At 55.9% G+C, this 27908-nt stretch overlaps 10 protein-coding genes across 10 annotated transcripts; 4 read left to right on the top strand and 6 right to left on the bottom strand.

Annotated features, from left to right (window-relative positions):
* Positions 1 to 44: 44 nt before the first annotated feature.
* INS49_013197 (uncharacterized protein) lies at positions 45 to 920 on the top strand (the record flags this gene model as incomplete). The annotated part of the gene is made up of 1 exon (XM_043173897.1): positions 45 to 920. The coding sequence occupies one exon, from the start codon at positions 45 to 47 to the stop codon at positions 918 to 920; it is 876 nt and encodes a 291-aa protein (XP_043023194.1).
* A 792-nt stretch (positions 921 to 1712) lies between these two features.
* Positions 1713 to 3686, bottom strand: INS49_013196 (uncharacterized protein; the record flags this gene model as incomplete). The annotated part of the gene is made up of 2 exons (XM_043173896.1): positions 1713 to 2818; positions 3011 to 3686. The coding sequence occupies 2 exons, from the start codon at positions 3684 to 3686 to the stop codon at positions 1713 to 1715; spliced, it is 1782 nt and encodes a 593-aa protein (XP_043023193.1).
* Positions 3687 to 5029: 1343 nt separating this feature from the next.
* Positions 5030 to 6223, bottom strand: INS49_013195 (uncharacterized protein; the record flags this gene model as incomplete). The annotated part of the gene is made up of 1 exon (XM_043173895.1): positions 5030 to 6223. One exon carries the CDS (start codon positions 6221 to 6223, stop codon positions 5030 to 5032), a length of 1194 nt encoding a protein of 397 aa, XP_043023192.1.
* A 4369-nt stretch (positions 6224 to 10592) lies between these two features.
* On the bottom strand, positions 10593 to 12015 carry INS49_013194 (uncharacterized protein; the record flags this gene model as incomplete). The annotated part of the gene is made up of 5 exons (XM_043173894.1): positions 10593 to 10726; positions 10784 to 11026; positions 11140 to 11431; positions 11489 to 11698; positions 11830 to 12015. The coding sequence occupies 5 exons, from the start codon at positions 12013 to 12015 to the stop codon at positions 10593 to 10595; spliced, it is 1065 nt and encodes a 354-aa protein (XP_043023191.1).
* A 1423-nt stretch (positions 12016 to 13438) lies between these two features.
* On the top strand, positions 13439 to 15763 carry INS49_013193 (uncharacterized protein; the record flags this gene model as incomplete). The annotated part of the gene is made up of 6 exons (XM_043173893.1): positions 13439 to 13583; positions 13654 to 13748; positions 13954 to 14232; positions 14288 to 15010; positions 15065 to 15199; positions 15401 to 15763. 6 exons carry the CDS (start codon positions 13439 to 13441, stop codon positions 15761 to 15763), a joined length of 1740 nt encoding a protein of 579 aa, XP_043023190.1.
* Positions 15764 to 16154: 391 nt separating this feature from the next.
* Positions 16155 to 16859, bottom strand: INS49_013192 (uncharacterized protein; the record flags this gene model as incomplete). The annotated part of the gene is made up of 4 exons (XM_043173892.1): positions 16155 to 16212; positions 16288 to 16471; positions 16639 to 16664; positions 16798 to 16859. 4 exons carry the CDS (start codon positions 16857 to 16859, stop codon positions 16155 to 16157), a joined length of 330 nt encoding a protein of 109 aa, XP_043023189.1.
* A 374-nt stretch (positions 16860 to 17233) lies between these two features.
* Positions 17234 to 18142, top strand: INS49_013191 (uncharacterized protein; the record flags this gene model as incomplete). The annotated part of the gene is made up of 2 exons (XM_043173891.1): positions 17234 to 17566; positions 17636 to 18142. The coding sequence occupies 2 exons, from the start codon at positions 17234 to 17236 to the stop codon at positions 18140 to 18142; spliced, it is 840 nt and encodes a 279-aa protein (XP_043023188.1).
* A 400-nt stretch (positions 18143 to 18542) lies between these two features.
* INS49_013190 (uncharacterized protein) lies at positions 18543 to 20816 on the bottom strand (the record flags this gene model as incomplete). Its single annotated transcript, XM_043173890.1, has 1 exon — positions 18543 to 20816. The coding sequence occupies one exon, from the start codon at positions 20814 to 20816 to the stop codon at positions 18543 to 18545; it is 2274 nt and encodes a 757-aa protein (XP_043023187.1).
* Positions 20817 to 22265: 1449 nt separating this feature from the next.
* On the top strand, positions 22266 to 23815 carry INS49_013189 (uncharacterized protein; the record flags this gene model as incomplete). The annotated part of the gene is made up of 2 exons (XM_043173889.1): positions 22266 to 22334; positions 22484 to 23815. The coding sequence occupies 2 exons, from the start codon at positions 22266 to 22268 to the stop codon at positions 23813 to 23815; spliced, it is 1401 nt and encodes a 466-aa protein (XP_043023186.1).
* A 2146-nt stretch (positions 23816 to 25961) lies between these two features.
* Positions 25962 to 26308, bottom strand: INS49_013188 (uncharacterized protein; the record flags this gene model as incomplete). Its single annotated transcript, XM_043173888.1, has 2 exons — positions 25962 to 26033; positions 26165 to 26308. The coding sequence occupies 2 exons, from the start codon at positions 26306 to 26308 to the stop codon at positions 25962 to 25964; spliced, it is 216 nt and encodes a 71-aa protein (XP_043023185.1).
* Positions 26309 to 27908: the final 1600 nt, after the last annotated feature.

Here is a 27908-nt window from a genome sequence, read left to right as displayed (position 1 = left end):
TTCTACCTTGTCGACCAAGAACAACCAACCGCCAAGCTGAGACGATGATGGCAGTATTCGGCTCTGCCAGGATGGCACCGCTGAGATACCGCCGCTTGGCCGCAGGTGGCAGCACTTTCTCAATACCATCATACCGCCCGGCCGTCTCTCCAGCTGCCTCATTCTCCGTCAAGAAACAAGCGAGCCGCCTCGTCCACTCCCAGGCCCCTTGCTCCCAGCCTCGACGGTCAGTTCTGGAGGTTGAGCGCAAGTTTGCTCCCACAGCCACCTCCATCCGCCAGCTTGACCAAAACACCGGCGAGCCACCATTCGACTCTGTCGTACACAAGGGCGTCACCTGCTTCGAAGATACATACTACGACACCCTCAAGGACACCTTATCCAAAGCCGGGGTATGGATACGCCGTCGCGAGAAGCTCGAGTGCGGAGTGCGCCCCTTCACAGGTCCAAAGGGGGCGAGTCCTCCCAATGCGTCCTGGGAGGCCAAGATCCGTGTGGGCGGCGACTTCATCAATTCCGCATTCAGGGAGATCACCGACGTGCACGAGATCTCAGCCATGCTGGGCACCCTGGTCCCGGGCTCGGAGCTGGACGCAGACCGCGGACCTCAGGGCGGACAGGTGCGGGAGATGGCGAGGTTCGTCACCGACAGGACGGGATACATCGTTGATGGGAAGTTTACTGTGGTCATCGACGTGACTGATTTCGGACACACGGTGGGTGAGGTGGAGCTGGAGAGGGACGCCACCGAGGCATCGTGCGAGGGCGTGGACAAGGCGCTGGCGATTGAAGCCATGGACAAGGAGATTGATGGGTTCATGAGACGTTTCTGGTGGGCCTTCCCCGCGGGAAAGCCGGTTGGAAAGCTCACTGCATACTTCGACCGCAAGAGTGATCGACCACTGGGCGAGCAAAGCTAATTGCATGTCTCGTACACAATTTTGAGCGCAAAGACCTCACAAGAGACGGCGAACTCACACCAATGGACGCTTTTCTGATGTCTATCATTTTAGTGAGTCATCCCTAATTATCGCAAAAGTCCATGATTTCATTACGGCGGATTCAAAACCTCGTCAGACCATCAGTCATAGGGCATCCACATGGGTGCTCGGTTTAGTTGCGTCTTAGCTCAATCAACGAAGAACAAAACAGTAACAACAACAAGACAGTGTGATCGATAGCCTCCGATATACCCATGATAGGATCGATCGACTTGTGTTGATGCTTTGCAAGTGGGCTGCTCTAGACACGCAGTTGACAAAGCCCCAAATGGTTTGAGAAGACTGCAATCAGATGGCGGCCAGTTGGGTTTCGTTCGTAGAAAGTGGAACCAAGTGATGTCGTGCTGGAATATCCGATCGTGGTGATCAACGTGAGCCTTCATCTGTACCCCTCAAGACCCTCCGTACGTGTCCATCTTGTCGTGCACACGTCTGCCCTGTGAGACGTAGCCATGAAATCAGCAACATCTCCACCTAGATAGACCTCGAGGACTTCAAGTTTCACGTGTATGTATATTCTACTAATCACTGTATTCTTAGTGCGACAGGCGAGTTCATTGGGAGCAGGCATCTGGCGCCTGGGAACGGCCCTGGGACACCGGTAAATGTTTGCAAGACGCAAGTCTGTGTATTAATAAGAACTAATCCAAAATCTCGATTACGAAACACAACCGGTCACGGAAGCAAGACAACAACCCAATCCCCCTCATATCATCGCATCTTGGAGCTGTCCAGGTGCTCGTTCACCATCCCCACCCAGTGTTCCAACTCCGTCTTCATAGCCTGCAACCTCCGCGCAAGAGCGTTCAGCCCCTGAGACCTGAACTGGTTCAGCGCAGCCTCGGGCTCCCAAATCTCCCTGCGCCCATCCTTCGAATAGAACCACCCCGCAGTCAATTTGCTGACCATCGTGTGTTGCAGCCCGGATCTGGCCATCACGCACCTCAGCGACATCCCCTCCACCAGCAGGCGGAGCTGACCATGCTGCGCCATGAGATCTCCAGCGGCGAGGTGAGCTTGCGTCACTGCTGTGGAGGCCCGTCTTCTCGCATCCAGTTTCAGGTAGAGCAACTGTCTCGGCGTGCAATGGCCGGGCGAGTCTGCTCTCGTCCACGCGACTGCGGTCCTGAAATCGACATCGGCGTCTGTCAGGGCTTTGCGGACCCGGAGCTCGAGCGCGCTGCGCAACATTTGTCTAGAATCTTCCCGCAGCCGCTGCAAGGCCTGGTTGGTCTTCAAGCGCGGGGTGCCATCAAACAAGGCGAAGAGCCTCTTCAGGAGCGCGACGTCGTCAACCCTCTTCCGTGTTATCACATTACAAACGATCCGCACCACCTCGAAGAAGAAAGGTAGGATGGACCGCAACTTAATGGAACTACCCAACTCGTTGACATAGCGACCACGGATAAGTCCGGGCTCGTTGATTGGTTCTGGGGCCTGATCCGTCCTCTCAAAGAGAATCGTCCAAGCCCTCAGGCTGGGGCACTCATCCGGAAACATTGTGTGGATGAATTCATATACGAAAGTGCTTGTCTCAAATCCATCATCCTTGTCTCGTGTTCGCAGATCCTCCTGTGTCCTTGGGTCGATAATCTGAATGGCCGCGGCGCCCAAGTCTACAACGGCCAAAAATATATCCACTTCGAGACTGAAAGGGACCAAAAGCTTCTTGAGCGCGCCGCGTGGTGTGATAGTCTGCTCACGGAGCCTTCGGATTACCTGCGCATCCCGAGCTGCAACAGAGTCGCTCCACGACAGTGCTTCGATGAAGTCGTGGGGGTCCACCACACTGAACTCGGAGGTGGCGACCTGCACGACTTGAACGAGCACGCAATAAAGCTTGTAAAGCTCTTTTTGGACCGACGGTGGTGGTTGTAGATCTATAGCTCGCAACTCATTCTATGAGATGCGTCTCTCCTGTCCATTTTCGGACATTGTAGCGACCGTCATCAATGGTACCGCCGGCTTCGGCGCTTGAAGATGTCTGGATGGGCCTGGGGTACATCCACCTGAAATTTCGCTGGAGTCCCGCTTCGCCCGCAGAATCGGGGCATGGTATGGTCTGGAGGGTTCCGCTTGTGGCACATATCCACCACCCTGTGAGGGGGGTAATCGCGGTGTCGGAGGTGAACTCGGTAGCGGAGGGGGCTTTTTATCATCAGGACCCTCGTCCATGTCTGGCATGGGTGTGTCAGGGACTCTGTCGTCGGGAGTATATGGTGAGAGCTCTTCTAGGCGCTGGTTCGGCTCAGCCACCATGTCGGCATATTCCTGTGAATTGGGGTCTGGGACTCTAGCTTGGCTTTGCGTCCGTTCCATCATGGCAGATCCGGCCTGAGAACTGGGGCCGGGGACACCCCTTTGGCTCTGTGTTCTCTTCATCGCGGTTGGTGAATTGTACTTGCTCCTGTGCAAGGGCCGCCTTGGCAGCGAGGTCTTGTCGTGAACCACACCTAATCCATCAAGGGGCAGCTCCGCGGCAAAGCCCATGTTAAATCGAGCTTGCGCAAGCTGATTTCTGGCGGAAATTTTGGCTATTGCTGCTTTGGCCTTGGACAGGGACTGGGCCAGTTTTGCGGATGTCGACTCTGCGCGTTCAACGTGCTCGGCGCTCGGCGTGTCCTTGTCGTTCTCGTTGCCTGGGGAGTGAGGACGCGGTGGCACTCTCAAGCCTTGGGTAGACATCCCACGAGCCAGGGATTCGGGGCTGTTTGGGACAGCAGTTTTGAGCGCGGAGGGCCCTATACCAGAAGGTGGCGGCTCCCCTTCTCGCCATTTTCCCTTTTCTGCTGCCGTATAGCGAGTACGTGTCTCCTCCTGCTCCACCACGGCCGACCCAGAAGCCCCTGGGGCTCCGTCGGAAGCGCTCCCAGCACCATAGCTCGGTGGCTGAGGCGTATCAGTCCTGCTCAAGAAGTCGTCCACGTCGAGAACCCGTTCACCAGCACTTGTTTCCTGATCCGATGGTGGTTGAAAATTGTAGGTGGGAATGCGGCGATGTGCAAGGTTGCCAGGGCCACCCTGTGCCAAGGCCCACCTATGAAGGTGTTGGCGGTAACCACGTTCCCATGAGCTGTAGTCTTCAGCGACAGAAGGACCTTCAGGTGTTTGAGTCTCATAACGCCGACCGAACCTCCCGTAACGTTTGTGCCATCGCTGCTTCAAGTCATCATCGTCGGGTGAGAGGGGAGACGACCACCAATCCGATCTGGGCGGTCGCCATTTGACACTACCAGACTTTGGGCGCCTCTGGAACTTCTTCATTGCTGTGCAAGAGATTCCTTCCACATCAATGATGAATGCTTCATTAGTTGCTGGTGATCTGACTTCGGATAAGCATGGGCTCTAAATGGTATGCGATAATGGGGCTTCAGGCCCTGGTTGTGTTGTGCCCCTGTGGCGGATGCAAGACAAACAAAACAAGTTTTTGAGATGTTTACAGGTGGATAAGATATGTAAATTTCATCATGGGGGAGCAAAAGTGGTGTTGACTTGGCTTGTTCGCTACTGCCACAAATTTTATGCCATGTGATGGAAAGAATCATGAACACGGAAAGAAAAGAGCTGTGAGGTAATTTGGGGAGGAAGGACCACTAAACGTCAGACACAACCCTTGGCAACAGGCAGGCGCAGACAACACTGTGCTAAGTCTATCACTGATCCATCGCTGGGCCTGGAAAGGAACAAACATTGATAGGGCAGTTCAGGGAAATGGATGCACATTCTCCCTGCTGTGCAGCATTCATTTATTCAACCATGACTTTCAGGACGTAGAGTGTGCTGCAGTTCCGGTCAAGTAAAAAGGGCCATGTCACAGAGATGGGCAGTGATGTGTCAAAATAAGACCGCAAGGGCTGTCTCTCATCATCGGAGTCTAAATACAAATCCGGATGCAAACCCAAGTGTAGAACGCCAGAGGCGGTAAAGTGTATTTGAGAAACCTATGTCCAGCATTGCCTCCTTAACGCCAACCCATGCAATTTGATCTGATGATCCATTTCAAAATTCGAAGCACACAAATAAACGATTTAGAAGAAACGAAGAAGGGGCAATCCGCGCTTCTTGGAAGCGGCGACGATAGCGAGCGACGACGAAGCGCCCGGTGTGCACTTTGTGCCAGCTGCGACAGACATCGAGGCGCTCCATTCTCCTCCTGCAACACAAGTCTTGTATGAAGTGCCGTCAGCGGCACACTCTGACTCGCCCTCGGTGCAAGATCCACCGCCAGAAGAGGACGAGCCCGATCCAGAGCTGCTACCAGAGCCCGAGCTGCTGCCAGAGCCGGTGGGAGTGGCAGGGGCCGCTGCTGCGGCGCTGGTGGCGGCTGGGGCCACAGAAGTTGCAAAGCCGGAAGGCGATCCGGTTGCAGATGGGGCTGCTGCGGGTGTCGACGCCGAGCCTGAGCCAGAGCCAGATCCAGATCCAGATCCAGATCCAGATCCAGAGCTGCCGCTTCCGCTGCCGCTGTCAGAGGAGCCGCCGCTGCTTGAGCTGCCGTCGAAGGTGACACCCTTGGCGAAGCAGTTGTCTCCAGTGATGTCAGCAAGGTTCGGGTCGGAGGCGGCGAGCTTCTCGACGTTGTCGCCGGGGGCGGGGTACTGTGGCGAGGAAGACAGGACAGATTTGCAGCTGTTGATGTCGGCCAGGTTGTAGACAGCCAGGGGAGGGTAGGCGTCAAGGGCATCGGCGCGCTGGTGGATGTTCATTGCCCGCCTCTTGGAGCCAGAGCCGCCCTGGATGGTGAGCGGGGCGCAGTTCATGTAGTACTCTGGCTGGCCGCTGAGCTTGCTGGTCCATGTCCAGGCGTAAGAGTAGTCTCCGGCGGGGATGTCGGCGGGGATCTTGACGTCGTATTCACTGGGGCCGGAACCGTCCTTGGAAGGGCAACCTCCCTCGATGGACAGGATGACAGACCAGCGGGTCGAGGCAGAGGGCTGCATGTCGGTCGACAGGGCGACCTGGCAGGAGCCACCGCCGTGGACGGCAGAGCCAGTGAAGGACATCTTGACTGAGTCCCCTGCGGTGGCCGTGTTGGACAGGCCATCGGTCGAGTAGAAGGTGGCAGGGTCTCCGCTGAGCTTGCAAGGGTAGTTGCTGGCCGTGAGGGGAGAGTTGTCTATTGAGGACGCGCCGTATGGCTTGGGGTTGGCCATGATCATGTGGGCCGAGGTGGCACCGGAGAAAGCCAGCACAGCGGCGATGTTGGAAGTAGACAGCATCATGTTGTCGGTATTTGTTGGTTGGGTATCTTTGAAAGACGAAATTGACGGAACAAGACGAAGGGAGTGGACCGTGGGACTGAAAAGATGGCAGCCGAGGTCGAAGTCGAGAAAACAAACAAAAGCTCCAGGCCTTGTTGTTGAGGGAGTGTCTGTAGAGAAGAAAAAAAGGAAGAAGGACGAGGAAAAGACAAGAGTGTTGTGATGCTTGATGGTGCCAGAATCATGAGATGAGCAGGTTGAGGTGGGAGGTGACTGACCTGATATATGCGAGCGAGGGCTTCACTTCGAGGCCGCCATCTGCCCCCCTGGCCCCCAGGAGGGAGAGGGGGACAAACAACGAGGATGCTACAGTACGTACAAGGGCCATTGTCTGTCTGGGTTGTGGCCATTCAGCCATTGTGGGCATTGTCACTATTGTGGAGCCTGCTTGGAATGGCAATTGACGGGTATGGTTGTTTGTCTGTTCGTCTGATGGACTTGACTGGGCGAGAACATGGCTGACCCGACATGGGAGATTCAACGACAGCGAATCGGGCAACGTGGATCGCTGCCGTCCGCGGCGGGAAGTCAAAGAAAGCAGGGGGCGGAGAGCATAAGAGTGGGCTCTGCAGCGGTGGCATCGAAACGAAACAAAGCTTGCCCTGTTTGCCTGCGCTTGCCTGCGCGTGCCTGCGCGTGCCTGCGCGTGCCTGCGCGTGCCTGCGCGTGCCTGGTGCTGTGGGGATGGGAAAATGTGCCTTGCAGGTGTCAGGAGTAGACTCAGGAGTCAAGGAGGCTGCAAGGACCGAGCCAGTACGAGGCAGGGCCCGTGGTAAGCAGGGCCGAAAAGAGGCTCAAAGATGATCGGCGGGCGGGCAAGATGGCAGATCTTGGAGTCTAACAGTCGAAGCTCCAAGGCCAATCGAAAAGTCTCCGGTCGCCCTTGCCCCTGAGAGCTCAAACATGAGCGCCTCGGGGTGGGTCTGACATGCAGCCAATCAGCCACCAGGAGCCGACCTCACCTGCTCTTTGGTGAGACCAGGCCTTCGTCGATCCCATCTTGTCCCCCGCCCGCATTGCTGCAATCTCCCTCTTTTCAGCTGCTCTGGTCAACGTGCAAGCCAAAGCACCACCACCACCACCACCACCATGGCCACCATGACCATCACCGCCGTCGGCTCCAATACCCGGGGGGCAATATCGCTCCACCACACCTGGCAGGGCCCTACCCAAGCCTTTGGCAGCGGGGCATCCGCCGCCCTCGTCCCCACTGATATGCAGGGGAGCCGCCTTGTCCCGCCAGTCTGCCAGTCAGCTTTGCCTTGTGCTGGCGCTTCCACGCGAAGATCTTTTCTTCCCGATCTGTAATGCTGGCCCGGTGTGGAGTGCCCTTCCCTGTGTCCTGTGCCTGTGCCTGGCAGCCTGGCAGCCCAACTGAGGCAATCCATCAGTCCGTCACTTATGCATGATGATGGTGCAGCGGGCAGAATGCATTGGCCCTCGCCAGTCCTCACCCACACAGCTCTAAACACCATGTTTCACCAGCAACCAATGCCACAACCACACCGTCTTGTGCATGTGTTCCAGACTCCGGCAGTTCGTCGAGGAAAAACAACTTTCAGCCTGCACTGCTAGCTCAGGAGTCACATACGAGAACGAAAAAAGGGCCCCTTGCAGCCTGGCAAATCGTGAACACGACCCATCGCATCCGAGGCGCCCGTGTCTTCCCCGTCAGCCCCAGCAGGATATTCACGATGGGAGCCCACAGTATTGCCAGATTCGGCACTCCGTCAGCCACAGAGGCTGCCTCCTGGCATTGCCACTCCGATGGCCCCACCCCGCGGACATCCACCCGATAATAAACCTTCCCTGATCATAGCTTATATATATCAAGGGCCCTCCACAATGTTTGGACGTCTCTGTGCGCCGTGCCTCCACTTCGGATGAAGCACCCTGCGCCCGCGACCGTCGATTTATGCCCAGTGGGCTAACAACTCATGCCGCATGCGAAGCCTGCCAGCGGCCTCCCAAGCGCCACCACCAAATGGACCCGTTTTGCGCGCTCGTTAACGCCCGTCCCAGAAGATCTGCGTGCAAGGTGCGCAGGGCGACCGCCGACTCGTGCCGAATGATCTTCTTAACCCCTGAACAGAAGCCCAGCGCACAGGGACTTGGACCCTCTTTGAGCGGCTAGGTCGCTTCTCTGAAACATCCAGAACCGCATCACCGAGCCGCGCCCGCGAAACAATCTAGCCTCGTGCGCCTTCGACTTCATCTGGTCTCTTTTTTCCTCCCTGCCAGTGTCGATAGTCGGCACCGACAGACGTCTCGGCAGCATATGATAGTCTGGACTGGACCGTGTCCTGCTCGGCAAAGCATGGCCGCCCATGAGATGAACGTTGCCGAAGGGAACTATCGCAGTGATCTCGAACCCTTTGCGATATCAACTCTGTCGGTAACTCACCTCACATGCGACGAGATTGTGCATATGAGTAGCCAAGCTGCTTTCTAGAGCGGCCATGTGAACTCGGCAATTACTGGCTCATTGAGATCACAAAGTCCATTAAAAATGCTGCCATGAAGGTGACTGCCCCAGTTGCACCGCGGGCACAGGCCCGGTTGCGAGCTCTAACTGATACGTGGCAGTGCCATCCCACCTTTGTTGGCCCCCTCTGTGGCAAGAATTACCTTGTTGGCATGTGTCCGTATTGCGTACCGATCCTCTTTGTTCTGTTGTCCCTGGGATGTCCTTGCTCTAATCCTTCTACATGTCGAATGTTTTCTAGCTCATACTGCTGCCTTGGGAAGTTTGGACCACATTAGAGGATTTTCATGATAGTGATATGGAATCGCTAAATGGTGTTCTCTTACTTCATGACTTCCGGCCACGGGGCAGAACATTCGTCCCGTGCATGCCATGAGGACATAAACTTGTAGTGTCGCCCACAGTTGCAGTTTGAGCTTATTAGGACATTTCAGTTTCAGCGAGCCACTCAAGCTATATCTAGGCGTAAACCATGCGGTAGATTTGTTTTTGACTTACTGGAAATCACACAATTCTCCCATGATTGCCTTACGACCTTGGATCCTTGAGGCAGGCGATGATTTCGACGTCGGGTCTATTCCACTAAATGACAGTGAAGGCCGCCCTGCGCCTCCGTCAAGACACCACCTCGCCAGGCTACCAGTCCGGCCGGTCTAATTCCATTCCAAAACTAGACGAGCAGACTTCCTCAAGGGCTGTTATCTGCATAAGAATAGGGACCTCGCATTGTGGTTTCCCAAGCGCTACCTATGACTCCTCAGCGATGTCCAACCCAAAGCTCTTTTATTCTAGACCACAAGTTTAGTTCCAGCGAACTCCTGCACTGACGTGGCCATTGATATCCGTCTGCTTGTCCGATGTGTATCCAGGGAGGCGTTAGATGCCTTCGCGTAAAACTACATAGCCCTGTCATTGCAGACTGATATATGTGAAAGGATGAATGGAATTATGATGTCAAACCTTGTTGGCAAGTACGACCCTCGCACTTGAATGGCTACTTTAGTTATCCCCTACGGGGCACGTAGCCTCTCAGAACTTAGCCAGAACAACACCAATAAACGACTGCTTCCCCATACGATTACCGTACGTACGAGAGACCTACCAACAAACCTCATCCATGCCTCTTTGAGTAAAGGATCAGAACCTTCATTGGGCGCCCATCGAGCGGTGAATTTCCTTTCGATTTTTCGCCGTTGATTCCTACGTCGTGACTCAGTTCCGAAATTCAATTATTGCTCATTAGATCGTTGACTTCTCCAAGATCTCGCCCAATTTAGAAAACGTGATGTCCTTGCCGAGTAGTCGAGTTATTCTCAGTGACTGGCTCGCTACATACAGGCATGCCTCTCTCTGGTGGCGGGCCTATTCCGTCCTTCATGCTCATTTAGGTACACTATGGACTATTGTTGTCATGGCCTGCCTGCTACTGCTAGACTATCCTATCCTGGATCCATCATCATCCCTCCTTGCACAACCGCCAACTGACAACTGCCTGCCCTCCTCTCCGTCCGTCGCTCACTTCCTCCTCCAACAATCGACCGACACTCGGTACTCTGACAGATGATGTTGATGAGGCAACGTGCAAATCCATGGATGCAGGAAATTTTCATGAGACATCGGAAAGAGGTCCAAGTCTTTTGCTTGGACAAAGGAAACGATCATGGCTTTTGGGCTACTTAGAGTCGTGCGAAGCGATCATTGTGGTAAATTAATGTTCGGGTCGAATCAACAAGTACTCATCATCTGCCATGTGGGCATACGACTTTCAACAGAGCTCCTTATACCGCGAACAGACTTAGTGTCCTGATCCCCCGAAAAGTTTTCCGCATACACGTAATTGCATCATCACTTTCCACTGCTCGCAGCATGCATCCCCACATACACCTCTTTCTCAATATCTGCCCACAGCTTCAAGACTGGGAAGTCGGCAAACGGCAGTATCTGCGTGGCGACGATTCCCGCGACACCATTCTCCCGATCTGCCCACCACCAACAGTTAGCTAGCCCTGCCCAATGAACAGTGCTCCGGCTGCGACCCGTCGCCCCGCCACCGCTGATCATAAAGGTCAGCCCCCAACCTTGGGGAGGGTTCCCAGGAAGAGGATAAAGCTCCGGGATGGGGTTGGTCTGGTCTGGCTTCGCCGCTGGGATGGGCTGCCGGCCAAAGTCCGGGAAGTCGGGGATTTGGTTCGTGAACATCTCGGTGATGGTGGATGGCTTTAAGATCTCGGCACCGGTCTTTGGGCATCTGCCATCATTGAGGAGGACCGCTAAGATTTCTGCAACAGTGTCAGCCATTACTGGATACTGATGGGCATGAGGCACCAGTCGACGTCTCCCGCCTCTCGTGATCGCCAGCCGCATGAACTATTGGTAAAGAGACCGTGCTTACTGCAGTACTCCCGCGGCTGGGCAAACATGCCCCCTCCGCCGCTGTTGAAGCACCTCTCTGCTTCCTCCTTGCTGCTCACCGCCGCCGGCAATCGTGCGAGGTGGTCTCGTGGGCGTAGGGTTCCATCACTTTCGCGATGGTTCATGTATGCCATTTTGGACTTCATCTCCGGGGTTGGTATCATGGACATGTTCTTGATGCCGAGCGGCTCGAAGATGCTCTTCTTCATGTAGTCGTTCAGCTTCTGTCCCGTCACCCTCTCGAGGGCAATGCCAGCCCAGTCAATGCCGACCTGTCAAAAGATTAGATACTGTTTGTCATAAGACGAAGTCGCCCAGGTTCAACTTACTCCGTACTCCCAGCCCTCGCCAGGCTGAAACAGAAGCGGCGAGATCATGTCCTCGTACCGACCGCTAAACTCATCAATGCCAGCAGGAAGGCCCCAGTCCCTCAGCCTCACATTGAAGAAGGAGTAACCGAAGCCCGCCGTGTGGGTCAAGAGCATGCGCAGCGTGATCTGCTTCTTCTTCTCCTCGAACGTGCCGTCCTTCTTCAGCACCTGCAGCGTCTTGAGCTCCGGGGCACAGCCCCTCGAGCTGGTCGCCGTCGTCGAGCCTGAGAAGCCCCTTCTCGACGGCCTGCATGCAGGCGACGCCGGTGATCATCTTGGTGCAGGACGCGATCCAGTACACGCTGTCCAGCGTCATCCTCGGCGCTGGCCATCCCCCGCCGCCCGGAGGCGTGCGCGAAGAGTTCATCGCCGTCCTTGTTCACCACGACGACCGTTGCGCCGGGGATGCCCTTGCTGTGGTCGTAGCATGCCGCATCCACGGTGGAGCGGAGCGTGCTGAGGGTTTGTTCCGTGAGAGGCGCCATGGTGCTGAAAGGTCGTCGTCACTTTGAATCTACGAGGAGCTGAGCTGGCCTGGCTTGGATTGACGATGCGAACCCCGTTCTAGATGGTGTGAACTACATATGTAGACGGGCGTTTCGGTGTGAAAGACCATAACAAAGCGGGGCTGGGAATGGGAGCCGCGCCGGCAGACAACAAGTTTGAACTCTATTTATAAGTGGCCTACACCCGCGGGTTGCCAACCACCTCGGTTGCTACTTTGCATCTGCCGTGGCATCCACAGAGAGAATTGTGGCCGATCAGTCTCACTGTGCACCGGCAGTGTCACAGCCCACCATTCGCCAATGGTTACTTCTTTGCAGTGTGCCTTTGACATTCGTCTAATAAATTGTGCTTCGCCAGATTCCTCGGTGCGGGGATTGGGGGTGTTCTGTTTGGTACTGTATGCATTCGCCGGCCGCGGCTAACATCGTGCCCACTCGCCATGTTGCTCCGCTTTCCACGTCCACAGCACAGGAACGAGCCCCATCACCCCGCAGCGTCATGATGAGCTCGCATCAACCCCAGCGGTTCGGACAGATGGAACCGTGTCAGCGCGGGGAAACGACGATATGGCGGACATGCGAGCTGTCTCTATGGCATGCTACGGAGCCGCGATTCTTCTAGCTGTCCAGAGGTGGCAGGACGCGAGGGCGGCATACTCGATTCAGAGATGCCGAGATAAGTCAGCACTCGGTATTTTTGATTTGGGATTCCAGATGTGAAGACAATTGGTCTGTTCGGCTTCCGCAACGGACCCGCGCACGCGGTACAGCTAATTCGCATGGTCTGGTAGTAAGGGAGGGAGGGTGGCGAGTATCCAGTGTCCCAAGTCGCTCGAACCGTAAACATCACTGCGCTCTAGTCTAGACCCTAGGAAGTCACCCCGGATTTCATCAATGCGGGTGGCACGCGGGGAAAGTCTGGGGTCACGCACCAACAGATGTGGCAGCCGCAGGGATTCGGCTTGACATGTCGCGTCGATGGCGGCTTGGAGGTACGGATCCAGCCCACGTCTCCTCCTGATGATTGAAACGCCTTGCCGTGAATGCGGATCCGCCATCCGAGCTTAGCGTCACATGAGGAGTTCAGAAGAGGATTGGGCGCCAGCAATCGTTCACAGGCGAGATGGCACGAAGAATGATGATCTTCCCCCAAGCGAGGATCCCGCAGTAGAGGCGTGTCAAGGTGGGAGGGGAAAATGGAATCATGCTTGGGGCCATTCCAAGGTTACACGGCATGAGACACTATTCGTGGTCCAGTATATAAATTACCCGGACCCTCAAGAGACTCAGCTGTGACCGAGGTGGTCGCACAACGTCCTGTCCTGAGTGGAGCTTGCACCAGATTCCTAAGTCTGTTTCAATTCTTTCTGCTGACATCAGGTGAATATATACCCTCGTCGCCATGGGAGATCCTGCAGTCACCACTCTCCCTCAAGCGGAGAAGAAGTTCAAGACCGAGCTCACGGACTATTCTGTCCGCCGTGAGGACGGCAAATGGCCGTACGGTGACATCGATGTCGACGCACTGATCGTCGGAGCGGGATTCAGTGAGTCTCATGATTACCACCCTAAGGTTGATATAAATCGACCGAATAGATGCTGATACCTTTTTTCAAGGCGGCGTTTTTATGCTCAAAACACTCCGAGACCGCGGGCTCAAGGCCGTCATCTTCGAAGCCGGCAACGACACCGGTGGAACCTGGAGGTGGAACGTAAGCACACCCCGCAGACATGTCGATGCACCCTCAACACAAGTGTTTTTTCTTCATCATGCTGGCCCCTATCCCAGCATGACAGGGCTTGCGTTCTTTGTTCAATACAAGCAACCAGGCTTCCCAACTCCACTCAAAGAATGGCACAATGCTTTTTTCTATGTCGTTTACAAACACCTACGCAATTGACTAACTACCAACGCAGTGTTACCCTGGTGCTCGGGTCGACTCGGCTGTTCCAGAGTACGAATTCTCTTGGCCTGAGGTATACAACACATGGAACTGGTCAACCAACTATCCTGATTTCAAGGAGCTGCGAGCATACTTCGACCATGTTGACAAGGTGATCGACGTGAAAAAGGACTGCTCTTTCAACACTGTGGTGACAAGTGGCAATTTCGACACGGCAGAAGGCAAATGGATCGTGAAAACAGCAGATGGCCGGACAAGCAAAGCAAAGTTCTTCATCCTGGGGACTGGATTTGTGAGTGGCTCTCTTTCGGAAGGGTAATGAGTAGACTGCCCTGACCAAAGACTAGGCTGCAAAGCGTTATATCCCCGACTGGCCCGGCATTGACAAGTTCCAAGGAATCGTCCACCACTCTTCCTTCTGGCCCGATGATGAGATTGACGTCCGCGGCAAGCGGTGTGCCGTCATCGGCACCGGCGCTTCGGGGGTTCAGATATCTCAAGAATGGGGCCCAATCGCTGGCTCCGTGAAAGTCTTCCAGCGGACACCCAACCTGGCGATCCCCATGGGCAAGAAACCTCTCACGGTTGAAGAGCAGACGAACTCGAAGCAGTGGTATCATCGCTTCTTCGAGATGCGCGAGAGGACCTTTGGGGGGTTCCTGTACAACTTCTCTGAGAAGGGTACCTTCGAGGACTCCCCTGAGGAGCGGGAGAAGTTCTACCAGTCGCTTTTTGACCACGGAGGTTTTGTTTTCTGGCTGGCCAACTACAAAGATTACATCACGAACGCCGAAGCCAATACCGAGGCGTACAACTTCTGGGCCAAGACGGTACGAAGTAGGATCGGTGACCCGAGGAAGCGGGATCTCCTGGCGCCGCTCAAGATGCCGCACTATTTCGGCATCAAGAGGCCCTGCCTGGAGCAGAACTACTATGAGCAGTTCAACAGGGAGAGCGTGGACGTCATCGACATCTCGAAGAATGGGGTCAAGGAGTTCGATGAGACTGGGGTCACTCTCGAGGACGGGTCGCATTACGAGTTCGATGTGATCGCCATTGCTACCGGCTTCGTAAGTGGTAGTACCTCCTCACGATTACATCTTTTCACTAACTTTTGCTGCAAGGATATCACGACCGGCGGGATGACCCAGATGGGGCTAAAGTCCATTGAATCCTCCGAGCTTGAGTCAGAATGGAAAGCAGCCGCCAACACTTACCTTGGACTCACTGTATCCGGATATCCCAATATGTTCCACATGGTGAGCGTTTTTTCCATGCAGTGTTTCGACCTTTCTGCGGATGTGTATCTCCCATACCTGCGCGCTTTCCACTGCTGGCCTTGATGTCATTCGCTAGGCTGCAATGAATGGGATAGATAATGGGCAGATGACGCCCCAACCTGCCTGTTTCCATCAAAATATTTGATGCCTTGGGATTTGAGCTGACTCTCAATGATGCAGTATGGGCCTCATGGACCAACTCTGTTGTCCAATGGTCCCGCCACCGTCGAGGTCCAAGGCCGTTGGATAGCGGACGCCATCGTCAAGATTAAGCGAGAGGGCGTCAAGTACATCAACGCCACAAAGGATGCGACCAAGGCATGGAAGAATCACATCAACGAGCTGAGTGATGCGACGCTGTTCCCAACGACGCGCAGTACATATATGGGGGGCAGTGTACCAGGCAAAGCCTTCGAGCAGGTCAATTACGCTGGCGGAATCCCGGCGTATAGGGTTGAGATCCGGGAGGCTCTCCCGGATTGGAAGGGCTTTGAGGTGGTCAAGGAGGATGGCGCAACAACAAATGGGACGACGAAAGTGTAGTTGGGGCCTTCGTGGCTGATCATCCAGTGTTTGTTGATGGCAATGCCAGAATTGCTAAGTTTGAGCTTAGTTTGGGTAGATCAATATCGATTGTCGTAATTCTGCTCGACTTGCGTCACTCTCTCGGCGGTCGAATGGGCTTCTATCACACAAAAGCGAAGAGGCAACTGTGGCAGCTCATGACACGACCAAACGGGTAGTGCCAGATGCGATGTCACCCTTGGTCGCTCTTTTCATGAGATGGTCGATTCAGTTTGTCGAATTTTGTGCTCTATAGTGGTCTCTCAATCTCCGATCTATTGTTATACACCGTGACGTCCGATCCTGTGACTTCGACCTAGGATGCACTTAATGCACGCCGATACGTCGTCCCGTCTCATCAGCCCTTTCTTTACTCCTCGCTGTCACTGAACTCAGCAATACCAGCCTTGGAGTTCAGGTAGTGGTTCCTGTCGCGAAGTCGTCAGCATCGCAAGATCAGTAGCGCAGCGCTTCCTCCCGCCTCTTCCTGATCCAAGACTCACCTCTCAACAGCCCAATTCATGATGTAGTAAGCGGCGACGAATGGAGGGACGACGTAGAGGATCTGAGCGCTGGCTCGTCGCCACGTGTTGAAGATAGCTGCGTGGGCTGCGCCGGCGAAGGGGTTCTGTCGGTTGGGAGCGAGGCCGTAAGTAACAATGCCCTTCTGGGCCTGAGCCGCGGTGCCTGTGTCACGGATGATCCTGTCAGTACGCCGGTCGTGATATCGATTGTTCCGAGATGTGATCCGAAGAGCGTCTCGCCGCCCGGTGCTTCCTTCCGCGCTGTGATTTGCGCGCGTTGCACGCTGGCCCGTCGTCGAGATTCTGCGCCCCGTGGGTTTTGCTACTCACCAAGTTGTCCCCAGCCACCGATGTACCTGTAAAGAAGCGATTAGCACAGCCCTAGAAGATCCGCTGTAGTCTTCTGAACGAGGTGGGCGCGAGCTTCCGAGGCCACCGCAAGAAAAGCCGCGCCTCCCATGTCGACACGATGACATGTTGCCAACTCACTTGTTGTACATGCCAAGAGGGGCATCACCGCCGCCGCTGCGAAGGATTTGAGTAGGTCTCATCGTGTAGTCTGTTTCAATTGACGTGGGAGATGTTCAATCGAGGGTTCGCGAGTGTGTTGTCGTGAAGAGCCAGACTCAAGTCCTGACGATGATGATTTGATCCCGACGTCGTTGGAAATCGGAACCAAGCCATTGGACCTGGCGGGACTAGTCCTCAAACGGCTTAGCGGAAGCAGAACGTCGCTACGTACCGACAAAGTTCCCACTTCCTTCCATGGAGCACGGGCCACTCCAGAGCTTCAAGCTCTCATCGATTTGCAGTGGAGCAAGGCATCGGCGGGCAGCATCACCTCAGTTCACCTTTCCAGGCGAGCCGAGACCACCCACACGAGAACGGCAGCAAGAGTCGATCTCGCCCACACAGCCAGCCCACCATGGCACAATTCAACGCCAACGCGCTCCGGAATATCTACCGGCTAGCCATCCCCGCGGCCGTCGGCGTCAGTCTGGCCAGCCAGTCCATATACGATGTCCGAGGCGGCTCGCGCGCCGTCATCTTCGACCGACTGTCGGGAGTGAGGGAAGGGGTCATCAGCGAGGGCACACACTTCCTCGTGCCCTGGCTGCAGAAGAGCATCATCTTCGACGTGCGCACCAAACCCCGCATGATCGCCACCACGACCGGTTCCAAGGACTTGCAGATGGTCAGCTTGACCTTGAGGGTGCTGCACAGGCCTGAGGTGCAGGCCCTGCCCAAGATCTACCAGGTATGGCCCGGCCTCTGCTCCTCCCCGTGTGTGGCAAGAAACCAATAGCTGACTGTCTTGTCTTGCCAGAACCTCGGCCAAGACTACGACGAGCGAGTGCTCCCCTCGATCGGAAACGAAGTCCTCAAGTCCATCGTGGCCCAGTTCGACGCCGCCGAGCTCATCACGCAGCGCGAGGCCGTCTCGCAGCGCATCCGCACCGACCTGATGAAGCGCGCCGCCGAGTTCAACATCGCCCTCGAGGACGTCTCCATCACGCACATGACCTTCGGCAAGGAGTTCACAAAGGCCGTCGAGCAGAAGCAGATCGCGCAGCAGGACGCCGAGCGGGCGCGCTTCATTGTCGAGAAGGCAGAGCAGGAGCGGCAGGCCAACGTCATCCGCGCAGAGGGCGAGGCCGAGAGCGCCGACGCCATCGCCAAGGCCATCGCAAAGGTCGGCGACGGCCTCATCCAGATCCGGAAGATCGAGGCCAGCAGGGAGATCGCGCAGACGCTGGCGAGCAACCCCAACGTGGCGTACCTTCCGGGAGGGAAGCAGGGTACCAACATCCTGCTGAATGCCGGGCGGGCGTGAGTGTGATGTGGTGCGGGGCAGGGGATGAAGGGCAGGGTGAGAGACCCTTTGACGGAGGATGGATCGGCCTCCCAACAAAGAGTCCATCTATTTAGAGGCTGCTTAAAATGCAGTTCATGTACTATCTCCACTAGAGACGAGATCCATGAGATCTTGTCCTCTCCACTTTGATGATGAAGTAATGCCAAAACCATTGAAGGTGACGCCGTATGTGCCAGCCCACTTGCCAGATCTTCCTCGAACTTCACCATCCATACGCATACATGCCGCGTTAATTCACATGTCACTTACATCTACTGTTCCTCGAGAGATGTGTAATTTGGGTCGCCCCAAACCTGTATTTATGAAGTGAAACCCTGAAACGCCAGAACCCAGCCCCATCAGGTGTTACTCTTGGGGCCTATGGAGCCTCTAAAAACTCCTCGCTGAGACGGGCACCGCCTTCCTCTGAATCCTCGCTGATGCGCCCTTCCTGTTGTAGAGCTTCCCAACCCGGTTCCCGTAGGATGCCGTCCACTACCTTCCAACCGTGTGACTGCATTAAAGACCACTCCTTCTGGACTTTGAGCCTGGCCAGTTCCCCCGCAGCCCTGGCATCTTCTGCGCTGTCATGTCCTTCTGCTCCTTGCATCTGGATGCGCCGGTTCAGGTGAAGCTCCATGAGTGCCTTGAGGCCGTTTCGAATTGGGAGGCCTCTCTTGTGTGGGTAAACCAGGATCGTGTCGACGAGTTTGGGGTGAACCATGCGCATGGCATTCAGATCGTTTTCAAGGCCGTGGCCGATGAGTATAGTACTGGGGCTGATGAGAGAGAAAAAGAGCTCCCGGGCGACCTCAGGCGAAGAGACCTTCTGCAGTATCTTCCTCTCGCCAGGTTGCTGCGCGGGAGGCTTCCAATCCCTTGACCAGGATATGGCTCGTGCCAGATCTTCGGGGAAGACACCGCTGTATTGCGAGTTGAGGTCCAGAATCTCGCCAAAAGGCTGCACAAGCACATCCAGTAGTTCTGCGCCATCCGGCCACGAGGTTACCGTCAGCCTGATTAGCTCCATGCCATACACCGTGTAGCCCATCTCACAGTCGAAGCACACGGCCTTTGCTGCATCGGTATTCGCATTCTGAGGAGTCGCTGCGTAATTCCATAGCGCGGCAAGCCGCTTCGGGTCGCTGGTTTTCCATACGTGGTTGCTTCCCTTGGCGCATCCAGGTGATTCCCCGACGTCCTGTTGGCAGCACCGGTACCGCTTTGGGATGTGGGTAAAGTCTCCCTTGGGGCGGTCAGGTAGGTATTGCCTTCCTGAATGATACGTGCACTGTCCGCCGGATGCAAGCTCCCCAGTCTCAATGTTGCGGCCTGGGAATACTTGGAATCGCACAGTGCATCTGTCGCATTTCTCCCAGTTCTGAGACATCTGGACGGCCGCCTTCGCCTCGGCGATTTGATCGTCGGTGGGTGGGATCGGGACGTAGCCATATGGCGCGAGGCCTGCGATGGGCGTGACCAGTCTTCTCTTCAGCACCTCGACCTCTTGCTCGGCGCTCAAGCCGGTCATGGTGACAACAGGAGGGCCATTGGCTGGTGGCTTCTCTGTTGGCCTCTTTTCTGTTGCTTCCTTGCGCTGCTTGACCCAGTCGTCCACCGACATCCGCTTGTGCCTTACCACATCCTGCTTGATGATGTTGCCATAGATAGACGACTTGTGAATTGCAATGTGCTGCTCACGGTCGAGGGCCATCCATACAAGTTCCTGACCCGACAGGACCAGGTCCTTGATCTCGGGGTGCTTTGCGCTCAATTTACTGACTCCTTCGTTGAGACGAACGAACTGTTGGTGAAGGAGTTTGAGCAATTGCAGCCTGATGTTATGGGCGGCTGGGGCTTTCTGGAGGTGACGGGGGTTGAGGGTCTCTGGCTTCCTGGCCGGCTTGGTCATAGTCTGGGGGCCAAGTGAGGGTGGCTTGGCCTGGCCGTCTTTGGGTGCGGGCGAGCCCGATGCTAGTGACTCGGGCTTTGCAGGCGACGAATTGGCCCTCGAGGGCTCAGAGACTTTGGTTGTTGGTGTTGGCGTCGACTGCCCAGCGATTGAAGTCGGCTTTTTCTGTGAGGCAGACGAGGTAGAAATAGTTGAGCCAAGTCTCGACAGCGGTGATTCACTAGCCTTTGTCGGTTGCGTTGATTGGTGCTTCAATAGTGACGGCGACGGCGGGGACAATGGATCGTATTGCTGAGGTGTTTTCATCTCATCATTGACCGTGGCTTGTTGGCTCTGAGACCAAGACGATTGAGGGCTGGAACGTGTGGTGTGGCCCTTTTTCACCTGTAGCACGTCAACGCCAGGACGGTTGACCACTGGGTTGTCGACATCCGGATTGTGCCCAGTTGAGCTGCCGTCCTGGGGAGCATCGGCAGATGGATTGCTGGCCGCCGAGCTGCGTGGTTGGGTGTCGCCAGTACTTTGGCTGTTTGACTGCGAGCGGTTTGCATCTGGTTTGTGAGCGCCCTCCACCCTCTGACGCTTCGTAACACGCTCATCTGCCGCGCCATCAAGAGATGAAGCTCTGTGGCCAAAGAGGCATCCAGGAGTGGTGCACTCAGCCCTTCCTGCCTCCTTAGGGCAAGGAAGGTGCTTGAGGCCATTGAAGACGGGCACTCCGCTAGTAGGGGCGGAGGACATGTCTTTGGATTCAGTGCTGGGTGGACAAGGTAGTCACGGAGGAGAGGAAGCAGTTCCGGTCATCCAGCGTCCAACAAGTCGCTGCCGCGTCCCCTGGGTCCCGGGCAACATGCAGAGTGGCCGCAGAGACTGAAGCCTCCGCAATGGGAGAAGCATTTGGGAGCGAAAATGGCTTGAAACCCCAGAGATGAGCACGGAGGAGAGCTTTCCAAAGACTGTCTTGTCTTCTCGGTGCCTAAGTCAGGTAGGCAGATAAACAGTCCAGGAGCGAAGATATGTGTGAGGCTCAGCCCGGCCCAGAAAGATGACTGCAGTGGATCTGCTGTGCAGCAGTTACGGCACTACGGCAGGGTGCACAAGCACGAGTGGACATGCAGCAAGCGGGGCCCTACTCACCGTGCTAGGCTGGCTGGCAGGGTCGGTCTCGAATCGCTTAAATGCACACATACGCTGTCTACTTCAAGTACCTGGTAGCACCTCTGTGCAGCTTGGACTCTCGATCTCATGAGCCTCTCCTGGTTGACATTGTAGCTTGCATTATTCATGCGCTGCCATCTCTAGTAATCGCTTTAAAAGAGCAAATATGACGAGTCCTCACAGGATCAACTAGCAGCGTGTCGAATCACGGAGCTGGCTGAACTGAGAAGACATTGTAGCGCTGTCATCAGAAGACCCGGGTAGCCAGGCTGTCCAGTCTATTACGGGCTGTCAGATGCTATGAATAGCTGGCTTACAGCAGAGACCGGAGGAAACATCAAGAACAAAGTGGTGTCTGCTGCCCGCATGCTTGCCCTGTCCTCAAGCCTCGAGGTACTTGAGTTGACATCTGCCTTCGTGTTTCACCTCCCACACCCCGACGTCTGTCTACCAAAGGTGCAGCCAGTCGCCGTCGAGAGTGTCGAGACGAGGTCAAAGAGAAACCGAGGCATCAGCAGCCACGTCCGCATGCGTGCGACCATCCGGCTGCCCCCGTTCTTTCAGCATACGTGGTCTCGGGTTGAGCATGGCAGCATGGATACTGCCCTGGCCGAGCTGGGACAAAGGCCCGCAGTAACTGGGCATGCTACTGGCTCAGGCAAGGCTCCAAGCCATCTTTATCAGCGGCCCGCGATGGCTGAGGTCGGGAAATGCTAATATTGTCAGCAAGGAGCAGTTGCGCATGCCCGTGGAAGCCTCAATGGGATCACAGTCAAGTAGTAGAGAAGGCAGAGCCCGGAGCATTTGAACTCAATGCTGCAAGCAGGCGGCTTTAGCGGTGTTTGGCGAGACCCGGAGATTCGCAATCCAGGGACCCGCCTGAAATCGAAACCACCGCGCATCATTATAACATGTCATAGACTCGACGCTGGCCTTTTTTTGTCTGGTCCCTTGACCCTTTGCCTGAGCCATCACGATCACGACCACGACCACGCCCACTTCGCTCGACAGCAACAGGGAAACTACGACTCCATGGCCGACCTTTCAGAGTACACTGGCGGCACAGTCGAGGCCGACCATCTTTGCGTCCTTGTGCATGGGGTAAGCCTAGATCTGTCCCTCCCCTTTTCTAGCTCTCCAACTCGCCTCGCACATCCTACGTCATGCCGCTTCCTACTGCAACCTTTGCATCCTTGCCCACCAGCTAGCCACCAACACCGCGAGTGCTGACACGGCCCGACTACCAACAGCTATGGGGCAACCCGAACCACATGAGGAATGTCGCGAAGGCCCTGCGAGCCAAGCACCCAGCCGACAGGGTCTACATCCTCTGCGCCAAGCGCAACAGCGGCTCATTCACCTACGACGGCATCGAGCTCGGAGGCGAACGAGTATGTCTTGAGATCGAGGAGGAGCTTCGCGCGATCGAGCAGCGCGGCGGCAAGATCGCGAAGCTGAGCGTCGTGGGCTACAGCCTCGGAGGTCTCGTCGCACGCTATGCCATCGGCCTGCTGTACGCAAAAGGGGTGTTGGACGGGCTGGAGTGCAAGAACTTCACCGCCTTTGCTAGCCCCTTTATTGGGGTGCGCACACCGTTGCAAGGTTGGGCCAACAACGTGTGGAACACCCTGGGCGCGAGAACACTTTCCATGTCAGGACGACAGCTGTTTGGGATCGACAAGTTCCGCGACACCGGCCGGCCGTTGCTCGCGGTGCTGGCTGACACCAATTCCATCTTCATCAAGGGCCTCGCCAAGTTCCAACAACGGACTCTCTATTCGAACATTCAAAACGATCGAAGCGCGGTTCATTATACAACATACATAACGAAGACCGACCCATACACCGACCTCACGAAGGTGCGAGTAAACTACGTCGAGGGCTACGAAGATGTCATCCTCGATCCAGTACACCCCGTCGAGCATATACCACCACATAGCTGGAAGAAGGACACCTTCTCGGAAAAGGTCAACAAGAACCTATACCGCATCCCCTTCGTGGTGGCTCTGGCCGTCTTCGTCCCGATTGGCATCGTAGCCTTTCTCGTAAACGGCGCGATCCAGACCGTCCGGAGCTCGAAGCGCATCGCACTGCACGAGAACGGCGAGGCCGGCATCGACTACTCCGAATACCGCGTCCCACTGCTCCTCAACGAGATCCGCGGCGTCGTCGAAGACGCATACGAAGGGCTCAACAGCTCCCAGCACCAAGATTACCTCGGGTCTTCCTCCGACGACGACTCGAGCGACTCCTCCGAGCCCGAGGCCACCGCCACCGCTCCTCTGATCAGCAAGTCCAGCCCGGCCGCGGGCGTCGACAAGGCCAGGGCCAGACGCGCCAGCGAGCGGAACATTCTTCGCCATGAGCGCAAGCAGAGCCAGCCTGGGCAGCCGACGCTGGCGCTGGCACCGGCCCAGTTCGAGATGATCACCCTGGACAGCGTCGGCTGGCGCAAGTATCCTGTGTATATCCACAAGAATCGCCACAGCCACGCGGCAATCATCTTGCGCTTGGACAAAGAGTCACATAGCGAGGGCCACATTGTACTGAGGCACTGGCTGAACGAGGAGTTCCTGGTCTGACCGCACGCGGTGAAGCAAGTGCTCTCTGGTCTGGACCATGTGAGGCAGAATTTCTTCTCATTACTGGATTACTAATTATTAGACGGACCTCCTCTAGACTGAACATGCGGAAACACTCCTCGAGTTGTAAGATCTCCGAAGTTAAGATGTTCATATACCCTCACATAGGCGCGGAGTGCGGCGTTTATTTTAGATGCGTTGTTTATAGACATAGTACATATATTGTAAATAGTAGAACCTTCTGGATTTGTTTCGTAGGCAGCCCTGATTCAACCTCCTCCCCCTTCACACATTAAGTTCATCTACGAGAGACAACCCCCGGAGGCATATTCCGGCAGCAGATCCTGCTTTGGCCCGTCCCGAGAACATGGTTGGTTTCACGGCTCGAACCCAGGCTCGAACCTAGACTCGAACCGTGCCTGGAGACTGCTGGAAGACGAGTCAACTCGAAAAGCTTACTGACGGGCAGGCTGCATGTCCAGATTAACCTGCGGGCGGCAACCTCGGAAGGCACATTTACACTGCACGCTCAGACGATTGAGCCTCACGGCCACGGCCCCCTCCAGGCCACTGCTGTGCTCGAGAGCAGTAGTCGTACGTGCTCCCGGCTGCTATATCAGGCAAGCAGTGCGTCCTCGCCCCGATCATGCATGCACGTCTCTTTCTGCGAATTTTAGGCTCGAGCAGATTTTCACTGCATCGTCCACGGAACATGCGTCCGCGGTCAAAAAGGCCGCCGGCCCAGAAACCTTCAGAGATGGAAGTCGCAGCCGCACTACAATGGCCGAAGGGTTCGTGGGCGCTGACTCGCGGCGGCGCGTGGCGATGACATCGCACTCGGGTGACGCGTGCATGCATGCACACATGCATGCGCTTTAAAACTGACGGGCGGGCCGCGCAGAAACCCGTTGGGGCGGGTGTTGGCGTCTGGGCCGGATGCGAGGAAGAAGGGGTCGACAAACAGGAAGGAAGGAAAAAAAAAAGGGGCCGGTCCGGGAACATGCCCGCTGTCTCACTCGTTGGATCTTGCCGTTTTGTTCGTCATCATGTTTGCCCATTCGGGATTTGATCGCCAAGGAAAATTCTGCTGAAACCAGGCGAGCATCATGTCACCAACAGGTATTTTGTTGGTGACTCCAAGAGCTGGGGGAAGCCGGTGGCCGAGGGTCGATGGGAAACCTCACACGGCGATGACGTTTGCCGGGGCCATTGTTGGCCGTCAGCCAAGCTGGGGCTGTTTTGGGGGGTGGGCGCCTGGGCCCGCGGCGCAGCGGGCTGGGGGAAGGCAAGCAAGTTCGGGCTCCATGACTCGCTTCGCACTCGCCTCCCGGGTTTCCGCCGAGTGACGAGGTCCGGTGCGGCAGTGATACGATGTCGGAGATAGTAGGAAGGTGGTGGCCGGGCGTTGCGGGATTGTCGCGGCCTCGGGTCAGTTCACTTGGTCAGTCACGCCAGGAAACGGGAAAGGTATGTTTGTGAGATAAGTCCTTTGCTCGAAAGTCTGTCAAAAGGTTCGTAAATGCCACTCGAGTTGCTGCTATGTACAAGTAGTAGTTGGCCGAAGATACAAGCTTCGCCTTTAAACCGAACCCAAAATAAGATCAAAAGCCGGAGGGAGCCCCCAGGTCAGCTCCGAAACACCCAAAAAGGGGGAAGGGGGCCGAGGGCCAGTCCGCCCGGTAGGAAGCCCATCGATCGCCGAGGCCGCTGAACATCATGAAAACAGTGTGTGGATGGGATGACGACCTTCCTTGACGCCATGCGTGGATAGTGTGACTGGTGCGATGTGCTGCAAATTGATTTGGTACAAAGGATGTAGGGGATTCCACCCCATCCGGATGATGTGGTGCATATTAATCCTCAACTCGTCATTGAGAGGTCGGCAGTGAGTTGTCTGGTATGGTTCGCTTCGCTCACGTAAGATTGATAGGGGATGCCAACAAAAAAGGCGGCGAACGTAAGTACAATTACGATGCGAGTCGAGTTCGACAGTTGCTCGTGTGAGTGCCGCGAGGAAGGCTGTCGTGTGCATCGGCGGAGGTGACGCAGATGGAGGCTGACGGTGGCAGACGGGTTCACGTCTGCTGTCGGACTCGGTCTGCAGATGCACGTGCCGTGCGGGAGGCGACATGTCGCTGGGAGGCGTCTATATCCTGACGACTTGTGTGCGCTCCTTGTTCAGCTGTGCTGCGTTCTGCTCGTGTGCCTCCTTCTTGCACTGCAGTCGTTGGGAATCATGTTAGTCACCGGTGTCATTCAAGATTCTTCGAAATCGCCGTTGCACAGAACCTCGCCAAGACCAACAAGCCACCATTGGACATTTTCAAGGGAGACCGGGTGTGTACTCACGTCCTCGAGACCCTCGCACTTGTGGTCCTCCAACAGGCGGTGCTTGCCGCAGAAGTGGCCATCGCAGAAGCCACAGTCACCCACGATCCTCTGTGCAGGCTCCTTGCAGGCGGCGGCGGTACATCTGAGCTTCTTGGGAGCCATGTTGATGTCTCGGGATGTCGACCGATGGATTTGATGCAGGTGGTGGTGGTGGTGGCGGTGGTGGTGAGATGAGATGCTGAGCAGGTTGATGCTGGGAGAGCGAGACTCGTGAGGTCGTCGAGTGTGAAGATGCGAGATGCAGGTCGAGGTCGAGGTCGAGGTCGTTAAAGAGATGGGCAGCTTGACGGGGGCGATGGTGTTAGTCACAAGGAGGACGGATGATAAATAGGAAATGGTATCGGGATTAGGAATAGGCAAGGGAGGAGGAAATTGGCAATGTTATGTACTCACATGATGGCAGGTCTGGGTGGTGGAAAGGAAGATGCTGGAAAAGGCGGCCGGGGAATCCAGGGGCGAACCAGGGATTATATAAGTGAGCAGGCGGGCGAGGCTGACTTGATTCAGGTCTGGGACTTCGCTTTGACGCCTGGCGGTTGTGTTGGTAGACCAGCGTGGTATTGTGTTAATAAACCGAGAAGAGCAGAGTTGACTTCTGGAATTGTGCAATGCCCCGTGTGTCACGGAAGCGAGGTGGGCGGCTGGGCCAACGTTGCGAGATGGGGTGCGTCGATGACGAGGCACAAGGCAAGAAGGCAGCCAACTGATGATGACAGATGGTGAGGCTCCGCTTTCGGGGTAGTCGGACACGATGAGGTCAGCAGCGAGGTGGAAACCGGGCTGTATGCGCTATATGGACCGACGGGGAAGAAGGAGACGAGGAAGACAAGGACGGCGATAAAACACGAGACCTTGGCAGCAACAGGCACGACAACAGCACCAGCACCAGCAACAGCGAGACAAGTCAGCAAGGGAGGGAGAGATAAGAGACGAGAAGGAAGGGATCGTGAGAACGAGTCCGTCTTCCTTTAATACTTAACCGAGCCGAGCCTTCAAGCAGTGGCCGACAGATCAGATCGGACGGGTCCCAGCTGACGAGAGATACTTGGAGCCTGCAGGCGAGGACGAAGGCGACGAGGGCGCAGGCCCAACCCAATCCAACCCAACCCGTGTGGCTATCGTTCCGTGCCACGCAACGCAGCGCAACTGCATGCAGTGTTCCTTCGGGATCTGGCCTCTCCTAAGCAGCTAAAGGTAGTCCCAGTCCCAGTCCCAGTCCCAGTCCCCAGTCCAGTTTTCCCAGCCTTCCCACCGTCAGGGTGCAAGGTCAAGGTCAGGGTCCAGCAGCGGCAGACAGACGGACAGACAGACAGACAAACCTTGGAACATCTGGGATGCCGGAAACAGGGGGTGGGAGGGCGCCCGGAACGGCTATCAGCACACCCTCACTGGACTGGACTGAACGGCTGACAGCACACGCCCCAACCCTGCATGCAATGTACCGAAGTACCTAGGTATTCATTCAAAGTCCCCGACGCCCAGGACCCAGCCAGGCCCATAGCCTCTCGGATGGCCACTGCACGGTCACGGCAACCATGTCCATGGGCCATGTCCATGACCATGTCGGCCCATGTGGGCTTTGCCGCATCTCTAACAGAAATGCCATCATCAATGCGCCCTTGCGAGTAGGATCAGAGGCTCAGCAGACTTGTGCACATTGGCTCGGAAACTTCCGCATATAGCTGCAAATTGGCACGGTCAG

This window comes from Diaporthe citri (assembly GCF_014595645.1).
Source record: "Diaporthe citri strain NFHF-8-4 chromosome Unknown scaffold_6, whole genome shotgun sequence".
NCBI classification, from domain to species: Eukaryota; Fungi; Ascomycota; class Sordariomycetes; order Diaporthales; family Diaporthaceae; genus Diaporthe; species Diaporthe citri.
Note: the sequence above shows the minus strand (reverse complement) of the source record. Positions and strands in the feature narration are given on the sequence as shown.